General features: G+C 39.5%; 1 protein-coding gene across 1 annotated transcript; it reads left to right on the plus strand.

Annotated features, from left to right (window-relative positions):
• Nucleotides 1-7,392: 7,392 nt before the first annotated feature.
• Nucleotides 7,393-11,716, plus strand: LOC114705001 (chromosome-associated kinesin KIF4A-like). Its single transcript, XM_028886572.2, is given in 2 exon segments — nt 7,393-8,831; nt 8,833-11,716. Coding segments are annotated over 2 exon segments (3,687 nt in total). The 5' UTR covers nt 7,393-7,472; the 3' UTR covers nt 11,161-11,716.
• Nucleotides 11,717-14,805: the final 3,089 nt, after the last annotated feature.

The following is a 14,805-nucleotide window of genomic DNA, read 5'->3' on the forward strand; positions in this document are numbered from 1 at the left end:
GGTAATTCATTGCTTTTTGTAAGGCTACCCATGTATTTTTCCATAAAATGTAATTTTTATTTATTTTTATTCTACAGTCTGCTGTGGGATGGTCTGTATGTCAAATGCTTTGATTGGTCAATAAATAAAACACTGATTGGCCAGAGGCCAGGCAGGAAGTATAGGCGGGACTAACAGAGAGGAGAACTGAGAGAACCGGAAGGCGGAAGGAGTCACTGCCAGCCACTGCCATGACAAGCAGCATGTGAAGATGCCGGTAAGCCACGAGCCACATGGCAAGGTATAGATTTATGGAAATGGATTAATTTAAGCTATAAGAACAGTTAGCAAGAAGCCTGCCACGGCCATACAGTTTGTAAGCAATATAAGTCTCTGTGTTTACTTGGTTGGGTCTGAGCAGCTGTGGGACTGGCGGGTGACAAAGATTTGTCCTGACAGGAAAACTCTAGTTACAACAGTCTACATAGCATTATATCAGACTGTTAATAATAAAAGCGATAGGAGAAGGTAAGAAAATACTGGAAATAGAACTTGAAGATTTTTTTTTTGAACTTAACACTAACTACAGTGCTTGCTACAGGTGATCAACAAAATTAGGGCTGGGTATGGTAGCACAAACCTTTAATCCCAGTGCTTTAGGGCAGAGGCAGGTGGATTTCTGTGAGTTTGAGGTCAGACGGGTTTACAGGGCAAGTTCCAGGCCAGCCAGAGCTATATAATGAGATCATGTCTCAGAAAAATATTAAGCTATTAACTTCATGTCAGTTGACAAAAAAGAGAAGCCTAGGAATTTATAAAACTCAGTGTTCATGAGCTTAAAACAGCTAACTTAAAAAAAAAAAAAGATTTATTTATTTTTGTGTTCATTGGTGTTTTGCCCACATATATGTCTGTATGAGGATGCCAGATTGCCTGGAACTGGAGTTACAGACAGCTGTGAGCTGCCATGTGGGTGATGGGAAATGAACCCAGGTCTTCTGAAAGAGCAGCAGTGCTCTTAACCACTGAGTCATCTCTTCAGCCCCTAAAACAGCTAATTTTTATTTCTAGAAATCAATTATTCTGCTGGTCTCAATGGCACCTGACACTTGAGTGGCTGAGGCAAGAAGGTGGTAACTTCATGCCAGACTGTAAGATCTTGTCTTGAGAAACAAAAGCAGGGAAGGCTTAAACAGTTCTGACTAAACTGAACAAGATGCTTTATTGTTGATTCTCATAGAAAAACACTGACAATGTGCCGGTGATACAGATCAGTGATAAAGTTCTTCCTGGCAATGCTTAGGTCTTCCAGGCTTAGGTTCAACCTTCATATGGAAAAATATCAAACCAACCAAACAAACCACCTGCCAGAATTGTGCTTGAGAATGCACACATATTTTTAAAAAGGATTGTGATGTAATGAACAGCATTTAACTAAGATTCAGATCAAAGATGTAAAAAGTAACTTAATACAGATGTAAAAAGTAACAATACTGCTTAGAAGACCCCACAGATGGCATAGGTAAATATAATTTTTATATTTTTAATCCTCTGTGAAGACTTCCATTAAAAATTATTCATATATAAAGCTGGGCATGGTGGCACATGCCTTTAATCCCAGCACTTGGGAAGCAAAGTCAGAAAAATCTCTGTGAGTTCAAGGCCAGCCTGCTCTACAAAGAGAGCTCCACGACAGCCAGAGCTGTTACACAGAGAAACCCTGTCTTGAAAAACAAAAAATTACCTATAAATTATAATATAATATAATTAATAATATAATATATATGAATATGTATATATTCATATTAGCTCCATCAGGCTGTGGTCTTGGCCATCTGAGATTTGGCACCGTGTGGTAGTCATCAAAGTTTGTTGAAAGAGTATGTGAATTCCATTTTACTTTATATGCTGATATTTACCTCGGACAAGATCCAATAGGGTTCCTTCAGTATCATAAATGTTTAATCCTTGATACATTGTGACCTTTATTATCCCTTCTTCTACAACGGCACTGTCTAAAAATAAAAGATAAACAACTTTTTATATGTTGTCTTGTGAAATTGGAAGCTATGTGAACATTACCAAAAACAATACCTTTTCCTTTAATTTTGACTACATCTATGAGTCAAATTTCATACATTTTTCTGCAAACTTCTTTCTGATAAAATAATGGAAAATAATTATGAAATTATTTTACTACCATAGCAATGTATCTTGAGGCTAATAAATTTAGATCATGATTTTTCTCCTATAGCTATGGTGAGGAAAATAAAACTATAACCTTTTGTAAAACAGTATAATATTATTTTAAAGTACCTGCCAAAGAAAAGTACAGGACCTGAGGGTGGCAACGCTAAATTTAACTAAACATATCTGGAAGAATTAATAGCATTTCTTATCAAACTAATGCCCATAAATGAAGCAGAAGGATTACTTCTAAACATATTCTACAAGCCAGTGTTACCTATAGTCGGAATCTGTTTGGATCACCAGCTTCCAAATAATGAAACAGAGACTTATTAATTGTAGGAGCTTGACTTTACCTTAGGTTTGTTTTCAACTAGCTCTTAAAACTTAAACCAACCTGTTTATATTAATTTGCATTCTGCCTATGCCTCTCCTATCTAGCTATTGACCATTCAGCTCTTTATTAGACCAATCAGGTGTTTTAGACAGGCAAAGTAACACAGCTTTACAGAGTTAAGCAAATGCAATATAAAAGAATGCAACACCGCCATTTCGTGGACGCCAGGGGACCGAGCACATCTGCTGAAGCAGATCCCGAAGGGTGCGGGTGGGCCTGTCGGAGTGTTGGGATTTGAGCTTTGGCTGTTTGAACCCAGGATCTTGAAATGCATCATGATTCTTGTCCATTAGATTGTAAGGTGTATGCAGGTAATCTTGGAAACAATGGGAACAAGACTGAATTAGAACGGGCTTTTGGCTATTATGGACCACTCCGAGTGTGTGGGTTGCTCGAAACCCTCCTGCCTTTGCGTCCGTTGAATTTGAGGATCCCCAAGATGCCGCTGATGCTGTCCGAGAGTTCGATGGAAGAACACTATGTGGCTGCCGTGTAAGAGTGGAACTTTCGTGAGCCACCATGTGGTTGCTGGGAATTGAACTCAGGACCTTTGGAAGAGCAGTCAGTGCTCTTAACCGCTGAGCCATCTCTCCAGCAAAGCTACACAGAGAAACCCTGTCTCAAAAAACAAAACAAAACAAAACAAAACAAAACAAAACAAAACAAAACAAACCCCAAAAACCAAAGAGTGGAACTTTCGAATGGTGAAAACAGAAGTCGGAATCGTGACCCACCTCCCTCCTGGGGTCGTCGCCCTCGAGGTGATTACCGCAGGAGGAGTCCTCCACCTCGGTGAAGATCTCCAAGAAGGAGAAGCTTCTCTCGAAGCCGGAGCAGGTCACTTTCTAGAGATAGGAGAAGAGAAAGGTCTCTGTCTCGCGAGAGAAATCACAAGCCGTCTCGATCCTTCTCTAGATCTCGTAGCCGATCTAGGTCAAATGAAAGGAAGTAGAAGACCAGTTTGCAAAAGAAGTGATGTACAGGAAAGAACTTCATTTGACAGGAGTATGTACAGGAAATTCAAGTTTGTTTGAGACTTCATAAGCTTGGTGCATTTTTAAGATGTTTTAGCTGTTCAAATTTGTTTTGTCTTTTGGAACGGTGACACACAACGATGTTATTCTCTGTGGTTCCAAATGGATCCTAGGAGGCATGTAATATCAAGAAGTGTTACTTTACAATGTTCCCTTAAGCAAGATCGAATTTACTTTGAACTTTAGTTTTTCATAGACTGAAATAAACCTAGACAATGCCTAGTTAAAGTGTGATGTGCTAATGATATAGAAAGAGCTGACAGAAATGGAAAGAGCTGTAGTTTCTCTAGTAGCTGGGATACGTGTGGAGCTGTGGGGGAACGATAAGCAGTCTTTAAAAGCTGCTGTGAACACAAGCCAACAGGTAAAGGGTTGTAACTGCACTCCGAAGGCTTGCAAAGAGGTTCCTCACCGATTGCTATAGATGGACAAAAAGCTGTTTGTAACATTTTATTTGAAATGGAAGGCTTTAAGTTAGCAGTGTCCTACCAGTTTAAGGGTACATAGTAGAGCTGAACTTTTGAGTTACTGTGCAAGATATCTTTTTCATGCTGTCATTTGTAATATGTTTGTGAGAATCCTTGGGATTAAAGTTTTGGTTACAAAAAAAAAAAAAAGAATGCAACCCATCTTTGCATCATTAAACAAATATTCCATAGCATAAACAAATGTAACACATCTTAAATTAATATTCTTTTTTTCTTTTTTCTTATTCCTTTTCTTTTTTTGGTTTTTTTGAGACAGGGTTTCTCTGTGTAGCTTTGTGCCTTTTCTGGAACTCACTCTGTAGCCCAGGCTGGCCTCAAACTCACAGAGATCCGTCTGGCTCTGTCCCCAAGTGCTGGGATTAAAGGCGTGCACCACCACTGCCCGGCTTAAAGTAATATTCTACAACAGATATTCCTCCTCTTCTCCCTCTAGGTATTTACAGCAGTATGTGATGTTTTCCTTCCAAATGCCACTTATGAGTAGATTCCATAACAAAATAATACATCACATATTACATCCTGTAACATTTTCAGGTTAATTCCATTTTACTAAAGTGTATCAAGGCCCAATTTCCCCAATATTACAATCTCCAACTTCTAGAACAATGAGTTTATTTTAAATAAAGGATGGTTTTATATATATTATAAACATGTTAGCCCAGTCAACTTGTAAGACAAAATGCCCAGTTAAATTTGAATTCAGATAAACCACAAATAATTATTAGTATGTCCCATACAAGTATATGATGCATTTATATGATGTATGGAACATTCCTCCAAATTATAATGTTCTCTCCAAACTGAAACGTTTCCTCCAGAGGGCAGGCCTTGGCTCACCAGTTTTAGTAGGTATATATACATATATATATATATATATGCACACCTATAGATAAAGAGTTATCAATAGCAAATTTCATTGTTAGGGGTTTTTTCCATGCTACACTCACATATAAGTGAAATCACACATACACACATACATATATTCAAGGGTATTTTGCATCACTGTTTGTAATGGCAAATTGATGGTAATGCTAGTAAGATATATATAATTTTATGACTGTATGTTGGAACAGCCCAGGAAACACAAAGCTGAAGCATTATTGACTAGATAAGTTGGAGTCAAGGCATGGGACTGGTAGAATATTTGGAAATTTAAGATGGAAATCCCAGGAACAGGAGAGCAGTAAGAATGGAGAGCTCTAAAATTTACATTAGAAAACATGTCTTAATCCTCCTGCTACACCAGTGTAGAGAACACTCCCAGAACAGCTTTAAAAAGAAAAGCAGTTGGGGCCAGTGGTGTTGGCGCAGGCCTTTAATCCCAGTACTCTAGGAGGCTGAGCTAGGCAGATCTCTGTGAGTTTGAGGCCAGTCTGGGCTACAGAGTGAGTTCCAGGAAAGGTGCAAAACTACACAGAGAAACCCTGTCTCGAAAAACAAGAAAAACAAAAAACAAAACAAAAAAACAAAACAAAAAAAAAAAAAAAAAAAAAAAAAAGAAAAGCAGTGGAAACTCCAAAAAACTAGCAGGATATTAACCATCAGAACTACAGGTAAGATAGTTTGCAGTTTTTCTTTTCTTTTTCACCAAGGAAATTATCTGCTTTTTAGACTAACAATAAAAATAGCATTTCTTAGAAGAATGAACCAAAATCCAGAGTTTCCATGTCTTACCTTCAGTGTCCTGTTTTCAACCAAAACAATGACAATAGGAAAATACACAGGCAAATGTAAATGATATTATGGGAGCAAATGTAGACAGTCAGTTGACTCAGTTTGGCTAACAGGCAATGGATTAAATGTTATTTTTACAAATCTGTGCGTAGCCTGAAGGAAACTGTCCCCATGAGCAAATGCATAGATAATTCCAAACAGAGTAGAAAAGATACATAAAGAAAATAAATGCAAAAAATAAGGCTGTAAGTAGAACAACTGAAGTAAAATAAACACTAAGTAGCCTCAATAGAAGATTGAATAAGATAGACAAGGAAAGAGGGAATTCAGGGATATACAATTGACTCAATCATAAAGGAGAAGGAAGCAGTAGCATAGCTGGAGATAGTAATAATATAGACTATACATTTCACAAAGTTAAAAAAAAGGACTTTAATATGTTTACCATAAGCCATGAGATGCTATCTCAAATAAAAGAAACAATAACCCAAAACAAAAACAAGAACAAAAATGATACATATTTGAGAAGAGAGTAATTTAATCTAATGCAACTGTTACACAATACGTACATATATTAAAATACCACCTGATATACTACTAATACATATAATTTTTATATTTTTATGTATCAATTAAATTTAGAAATAAATGAAAATGACTAAAGAAACTTAATAGTTTTAGAAACTTGTGGGACAATATCTTGCCTTCCGAGATTTTTATAATGAAGAGTCCTAAGAAGAAGACAAAGAAACAAAAGAGCAAAAAACAATGCAGAAATAATTACTGAAGGCTTTCAAAATTTGGCAGTCACAAAATATGCAGCTCAGATACCTAGTCAGGAGAGTACAAAGAAAAATGTAAACATGTGCAGAGAAGAATGACACATTACATACAGAGAGAATGACTGCAATTTAAAGCTAACTTCTTATCTAGAAACAATAGTGCCATGTGACTTTAGAATGTTCCAAATTCTGGAAGAAAATTAAGCTAATGAGGAATGGTATATTTGGAAAAATTATCTTTTGAAATTTAGGTGACTAATAAATATATTAGAGCTTACAATATGTTTAGCAAAATTATAAAATGAAAGAAAATTATAAAAAAATGAAATGTTGGGAGTAGATTTAAAAGAACAAATGTAAAAGATATACTCTTGACGACCACATGACATTGTTGGCAGAAATCAAAGATCTAAATAAATGCAAAGATGTCGCATGGTTACCATTTGGAAACTCTACATTATTAAAATGGCAATGTTAACCAAACGTATTTACATATTGAACACAATCTCAGCAGGTTATTTTTTAGTCACTGGTACGGTTATCCTAGAACTAAGGAAACCAAAGGGACTCAGACTAAAAAAGCAGTCAATTGAAGAAAAGTGAATTGAGGCTTCTTCCAAATTTAGCACAATGCCGTGCTATCAAGACAGTGTGGCATTAACATAAAGGTTAGGATCACAGATCAAAGCAGTAGTGTAGTTTTCGACAGAGATGCTAAAATAATTCCATCAGGAAAAAGCAACACTCCTCAATGTAAGGTGCTGGAGTGCACGCAAAACAATAACTGTAGCACTCTTGGGCCACGCCCACAGATGCCTGCTCTCTGATTGGCTGGCAGAAACAGCGGTTAAAACTCCAGTTGGGAGGGGGCCAGGAGACAGAGAAGACCAAGGGAAGGGCAATTAGTTTGAGCAGATGCTCAACCAGGATCATGAAGGAAGAGGTGAAGGGAATTCCTGTGAGAGTGGCCTTGCGTTGCCGCCCTCTGGTCCCTAAAGAGATTGGCGAGGGCTGTCAGATGTGTTTGTCTTTTGTGCCTGGGAAGCCTCAGGTGGTGATTGGTACTGATAAATCCTTTACCTATGATTTTGTGTTTGACCCCTTCACTGAACAGGAGGAGGTCTTCAACACAGCAGTAGCACCACTCATTAAAGGCATATTTAAAGGCTACAATGCCACTGTTCTGGCTTATGGACAGACGGGCTCTGGAAAAACCTACTCTATGGGAGGCGCATATAGTGCAGACCAAGACAATGAACCAACCATCGGGGTCATTCCTAGGGTAATACAGCTTCTTTTTAAAGAAATGGATGAAGAGAAAGACTCTGAGTTTACACTGAGAGTGTCTTACTTGGAGATTTACAATGAAGAAATTTTGGATCTTCTTTGCTCACCTTGTGAGAAAGCTTCTCAAATACATATCCGGGAGGATCCCAAGGCAGGAATAAAGATTGTGGGACTCACGGAGAAGACGGTTTCAGCTGCCTCTGACATGGTTTCCTGTTTGGAGCAGGGAAACAACTCTAGGACTGTGGCTGCTACAGCTATGAATTCACAATCTTCCCGATCTCATGCCATCTTCACAATTTCCATAAGGCAAAGGAAGAAAACTGACAAGAACAGCAGCTTTCACTCGAAGCTGTGTCTTGTAGATCTTGCTGGATCAGAAAGACAGAAGAAAACCAAGGCCGAAGGGGACCGCCTGAAAGAGGGTATTCATATTAACCGAGGACTCCTATGCTTGGGAAATGTAATCAGTGCTCTTGGAGACGGCAAAAAGGGTAGCTTTGTGCCCTACAGAGATTCCAAGTTAACTCGCCTGCTTCAAGATTCTCTGGGAGGTAACAGCCACACTCTTATGATTGCTTGTGTGAGTCCTGCTGACTCCAGTCTAGAGGAAACATTAAATACCCTACGCTATGCTGACAGAGCTAGAAAAATCAAGAACAAACCTGTTATTAATACTGATCCCCAGATGGCTGAACTTAATCATCTTAAGTATCAGGTTCAACAGCTACAGGTCTTGCTGCTACAGGCACGTGGAGGTAGCCTGCCTGGATCTATAAACGCAGAACCATCAGAGACTCTCCAGTCTCTGATGGAGAAGAACCAGTCCCTGATAGAAGAGAATGAAAAATTAAGTCATGCTCTGAGCGAGGCAGCTGGCCAGACAGCCCAGATGTTGGAAAGGATCATTGCTACAGAACAAGCAAATGAGAAAATTAACACCAAGCTACAAGAGCTCAGGCATCATGCAGCCTGTAAACTGGATCTTCAAAAGCTAATGGAGAACTTTGGAAGACCAGGAATTAATTGAAAATGTAGAGCTAATTCGCAGTCTGCAACAAGTTATTATTCGTCTATCGGATGAAACCATCGCTTTTCTAGCTGCAGCCACAGAATCGGCAATGGAACTAGATGGTCAAGTTGTCATCAGTCCAGAGACTAGTAGGTCTTCTGATGCGTTCACTGCACAGCATGCTCTACATCAAGCTCAGATGTCTAAGGAACTCGCTGAGTTGAATAAAGCTCTTGCACTGAAAGAGGCCCTAGCTAGGAAGATAACTTTCAGTGGTGGCCAACAACAGCCCACTCAGTGCCAGTATGAGGTTAACATCAAAAGTCTAGAATCAGAAGTCAGCAGTCTGCAGAAGGAAAAGGAACAATTGCTTCTGGAACTTCAGACGGCCAAGAAGGATGTCAACCAGGCCAAGTTGAGTGAACACCGCCGCAAATGTCTACAAGAGCTGGAGACTCAAATAGCTGATTTGAAGAAGAAACTAAATGAACAGTCCAAGCTTCTGAAACTGAAAGAGTCCACTGAGAAGATTGTCTCCAAACTGACTCTGGAGATACAGATGATGAAAACCCAGCGAGTACAGTTAATGCGTCAGATGAAGGAAGATGCTGAGAAGTCTAGACAGTGGAAGAAACAAAAGGACAAAGAAGTAATCCAGTTAAAAGAACAAGACCGTAAAAGGCGATACGAGCTGCTCAGACTTGAAAGAGACTTCCAGAAACAGTCCAATGTGCTCAGGAGGAAAACTGAAGAGGCAGCAGCTGCCAACAAGCGCCTCAAGGATGCCCTCCAAAAGCAACAGGAAGCTGCAGATAAACGGAAAGAAACCCAGAGCCGTGGAACAGAAGGCACAGAAGCACGAGTGAAGAACTGGCTTAGAAATGAAATTGAAGTTATGGTTAGTACCGAGGAAGTCAAACGCCATCTGAATGACCTTCTTGAAGAGCGAAAGCTCCTAGCTCTGGATGTGGGTCAACTTAAAGAAAACAAGGAACCTGGGGAGAACCCACCCACTAAGCACCAGAGGAGCACATTTGCTAGTGATGAAGTATGTGGTCATGTTTCAGAGCCAGAGGATTCTATGACAAAGGAGATTAAAAGCCTAGAGTCTGAAATGAAACTCAGGAGTGCTCAGATTGCTGATCTACAGCAAAAGCTCCTGGATGCAGAAAGTGAAGACAGGTCAAAACGACACTGGGAGAATATTGCTACTATTCTTGAAGCCAAATGTGCCCTAAAATATTTGGTTGGAGAGCTGGTCTCCTCCAAACTACTTGTCAGTGAGCTTGAAAGCAACCTGAAACAGAGCCAGACTGGCTATTCTAAAATGCAGAAGATGCTGGTTGAGGAGCAGAGTCATGTTGTTGTGGTAGAGACAGAATGGAAAGCTGAGTTGCTCAAGGTAGAGCAAATGCACCAAGAGAAGGTGCTCTACCTTCTCAGTCAGCTACAGCAAAGCCAAAGAGCAGAGAAGCAGCTGGAGGTGTCGATCAGTGGAAAGGAGCAGCAGCTGCTGAAGACACTGCAGTGTCAGGAGGAAGAGTTTAGGAAAATGCAAGAACTGTGTGAACAAAACCAGCAGCTTCTCCAAGAGAATGAAGCCATGAGACAGAAACTGATTCTCCTTCAAGGTGCCAAAGGCCAGAAATTCCATCTTCCCAAGGATGGCCTTCAATCTTCAGATTCTTCCTTTGACTACATCCCACCTCCACCCAAACCATCCCGTGTTGGAGACAAGTTCCTGGAACAGAGCATAGACATTGAGTATCTAACGTATCATTCAGAGCATTCTGCAAATGAATCTAAAGATAGTGATGCTGATGATGAGGAGTGGAAACCAAGGAAACTGACTAAAGTGTCCAGGAAGACCATCCAAGAGTGTTCCTGCAGGGGATGGTGCAGTAACAAACACTGTGGGTGCAGGAAACAAGGTTTGGACTGCAGTGTGGCCTGTGGCTGTGACCCCAGGAAGTGCCGGAACCGCCAGCAAGAACAAGATAGCTTGGGTACTATTGAGTGGAACCTGGATTCTGAAAGCTCCTTCAAACTGGAGGATCCTACAGAGGTGACCCCAGGACTGAGCTTCTTCAATCCTGTCTGTGCCACTCCCAATACCAAGATCCTAAAAGAGATGAGTGATATGGATCAGGTTTTGTTAAGGAAGACTGCACTTGCCATTTCCTTAGACCTCCCAGACACAAAACACAGAGCAACAGAATCCCAAGAAAATAAAGCCACAGGAAAGAAGAAGAAACGAGCTCTGGCTAGCAATAGCAGCTTCTTCTCTGGCTGCTCTCCTACCAAAGAAGAGGCCCACTGAGAGTGTAGTCAGCTCTTTTCTTCATCTGCCCTGGCAGACACTTTCAAGGAGAGCGTTGTTTCTAATGACTTCCCTGGATTTTTGTTTTCTTGCTATTGAGAAAAAGGGACACAGTGTTCCTCAAAGAAAGAGGGCCTCTGTTGAGTGTTGTCTTTAGATCCTTATCCAGGACCACTATTTTCTTCTTAAGAATTGAAGCTAGCTGCAGAAGACCCAGGGACACTTCAGGAACCAATCCTTACTCAATGCAGCTCTTTCTTTGTGGTCACTCAATGCTGTCTGCTCACAGAGGTGGCTTTGACGTCTTCCTGTCTTGAGACTGTCTTAGCTTGAAGGAGAAGCCTGTTCCAGATGGAGGCTGGACTCGACTCCTTCACCCCACCTCAGGAATTGGGCTGAGATCATTCCTGTCCTAATGTGTCTGCATTTTAAATGTTTTAACAGGACCCACAAATTGTTTTCATTTTTCAATGTTAAATAAATCAACCCTAGCTATTCCAAAAATGACTCTTATGTATTGCAGTATACAAAAATGGATGACAAAGTTGTTCAAAGTGCAGAAAGGACATTTCCCTTGCTGTGTATACAGCTTGAGCACATTATGAAAACTGAAATAGGAAGTTACCAATACTAGGTATTGTATTGTATTTACATGGGCTATGCAGAATTAGAAAATCTATGAAGAGGGAGAGAGAATATGAGCAGAATAGTGGTTGCTTAGGGCTGAAGAATTGGAAGAATGAGGAGTGACTGTTAATGACTTCATGTCTTTCAATTATATACTAGTGAGTCTGTAAAACTCTGAATATACTAAAAACCAATGAACTATAGACTTTCAGTGGGTGAGTTGAATGGTATGTGAATTTATCTTGATAAACTGGTTTAAAATTAAGGTACAATTTTTATGGACGGTGGGATGAACACTAATTCACTGCCTTTTGACTGCCACTGAAAATGCTGGAAGAAATCGAAGCTAGCAGAAGTGATGTCAGATCTTCAGAAGCAATATAAATAAATTGCTTCAAATACATTTCTTCTAAGTGGTTTATTTTTTAAAGGGGGAGCAGAGAAAGGGTTTGGTCTGTATTTGAGGCTGGCCTTGAACTTACAGCAATCCTCATGTCTCTACTTCCTGAGTGCTGGAATTATAGGCATGTGCCATTATACCTGACTAATTTGTTTTATCATCATCACCACCACCATCATATTTTTTAATATGTTCTAGTTACTTGAAAAATATGTGACTCTTTAATTAACAACTTAAATCATACTGTATTATTGGATTTAAAACATTTGTAGAGATACATTATTGGATTTTCCAGCTTATAAAAAGGCATCCAACCAGAAAGAGTATATTTCTCAACAATATAACATGGAATTAAATCCAATATAATTACCAGAGATATGGTGGTGGCACACACCTTTAATCCCAGCACTCGGGAGGCAGAGGCAGGCGGATCTCTATGAGTTCGAGGCCAGCCTGGTCTACAAAGTGAGTTCCAGGAAAGGCGCAAAGCTACACAGAGAAACCCTGTCTCGAAAAACCAATAAATAAATAAATAAATAAACAAAAAAACAAACAAATAAATAAATAAATAAATAAATAACCAGTGATAAAGTGGAAGTTATCATGGTATGTCCTATTCATGACTATCAGGTTGGGAGCAAGGGCTGCTCATGTTAAGAACACTTAAAACTGCCTTTGAAGTGTCTTTGTTTTTATTTCCAAAGAAACAGTAGACTTTTCTTTAGGAAAGAAAGAAATATAACAAGCAATGAGAATCTGTAGATGATTGGGACTTCCAGCTCAGAAATGACATGGAGACTTATTATGAATTATGAAAGCTTTGCCTATATCCTAGGCTTGTCCCAGGAGCTCTTATAACTTAAAGTAATCCATTTATATTAATCTATCTTTTGCCTTGTGGCTTTTACCTCTCTTCCATCTTAGCTTGTGGCTTTTCCCTCTCCTTCTTTATGTCTTGCTTCTTTGTCTCCTCTGGCATCTCTCCTGTGCCTATATTCACCTCTTTTTCATTTCTCTCTGCCTGGAAGTCCCACCTGACCTCTTCTTGCCTAGCCATTGCCCATTCAGCTCTTTATTAAACCAACCAGAAGGCACCTTGGCAAAGATCCATCTTCATATTGTACAAAAAGATTATCCCACATTTCCCCCTTTTTGTCTTTTTTGTGCACACTGCACTTGCCAGCTAAAGATGATTTTTTTTGTTTGAGCAGGTAAAAGGCATCTGTTAACTTTATCTTTGTTTGGACACTATAATTAAACTGTTGTATAAATCTCTATCCATACCATATGAAAGGATGGCATGTAATAAATCATGAGGACTCTGTAGCCAATAAGATTTATCATGTCTTGTTCAGTCTCAGAACTGTTCCTACACAGAGGGATCAGCATACATTTCACCTGTCTTGTAGTCTTTTTTGTCTTTCTCCCTCATGTCTGTAGCCAGTATTTTCAGGGGATCTCCCCCAATCAAACCTGATTTCTATCAACCTTGAATGAAGTCACAGCCTTTTATTTTCTGTGGATTCAAAGGCATAACCTCTTCCCCAAAGCAATACATTTTCTGACTTCCATTTGAAAGTGCAGGCTTTCTTAAAGTTTTCTTAAAATGCAGTTTATTTCATTATTCATTCATCCCTCTTACAATTCCATGTCTCTCAGCAGCTGTCATTCTCTCATCAGCAATAAAAAAAAATTCAATGTCAACAAGACACCATACAGGAGCCAGTCTCCCCATGTATTTTCCTTCTTTATGTGGCTTATCCTTTTCATATTATTTTATTCTCTTTAAAGATTTTATTTTTTATAAACTATTTTATGAATGTATAAACTCATTTTCTTTTCCCCTTTTAAGCCTATGCACATTTTTTAAACATATTGTAATCTATTTAGAATTTTTTCCCATCTGGATCTGTCTTTATTGAGCACCTGCAGCATTCTCTGACTGCACAAGACAAATCTTAAACTGCCATGTCAGCTGCTGCGTGGTTCAGCTCAGCCCATGTTACTGGTGCCTGACACAGGTATCTAGCTCCAGCCCACAGACAGCAGCCAGTAGCTGCAACTCTGCGTGCTGGGTACCAGTCCACCTGAGAGATTGCAGGACTAGAAAGCCACATCTGGCTCCTTGTTCAGAACTTTTCTTAGCTTTCTCAGTCTCTGTGTTTGGATATTTGAGCCTTCTCACTGGAATTCATATGTAGATGAACTTTCTCATTGTCACCACCATCTCACAAAAACTGACATGGAGACTTATTATTAATTATGAAAGTGCTGCCTACAGCTTAGGCTTGTCTCAGGAGCTCTTATAACTTAAACTAACCCATTTATGTCAATCTGTGTTTTGCCTCCTGTCTTTTTACCTCTCTTCCATCTTGGCTCATGTCCTGCTTCCTCTCCATCTCCTCTGGCATGTCTCCCGCACCTTGGTTCATCTCCTCTTCTTTTCTCTCTGCCCAGAAGTCTCACTTAACCTCTTCCTGCCTAGCTATTGGCCATTCAGCTCTTTATTAAACCAATCAGAAGGCATCTTGGTAAAGATACATTTTCACAGTGTACAGAAGGATTATTCCCCAACAAGAATTTGATATGGAGAAGCATTTTACAATAACTTATTAGTG

Source organism: Peromyscus leucopus, chromosome 14, assembly GCF_004664715.2.
Source record: "Peromyscus leucopus breed LL Stock chromosome 14, UCI_PerLeu_2.1, whole genome shotgun sequence".
Lineage (NCBI taxonomy): Eukaryota > Metazoa > Chordata > Mammalia > Rodentia > Cricetidae > Peromyscus > Peromyscus leucopus.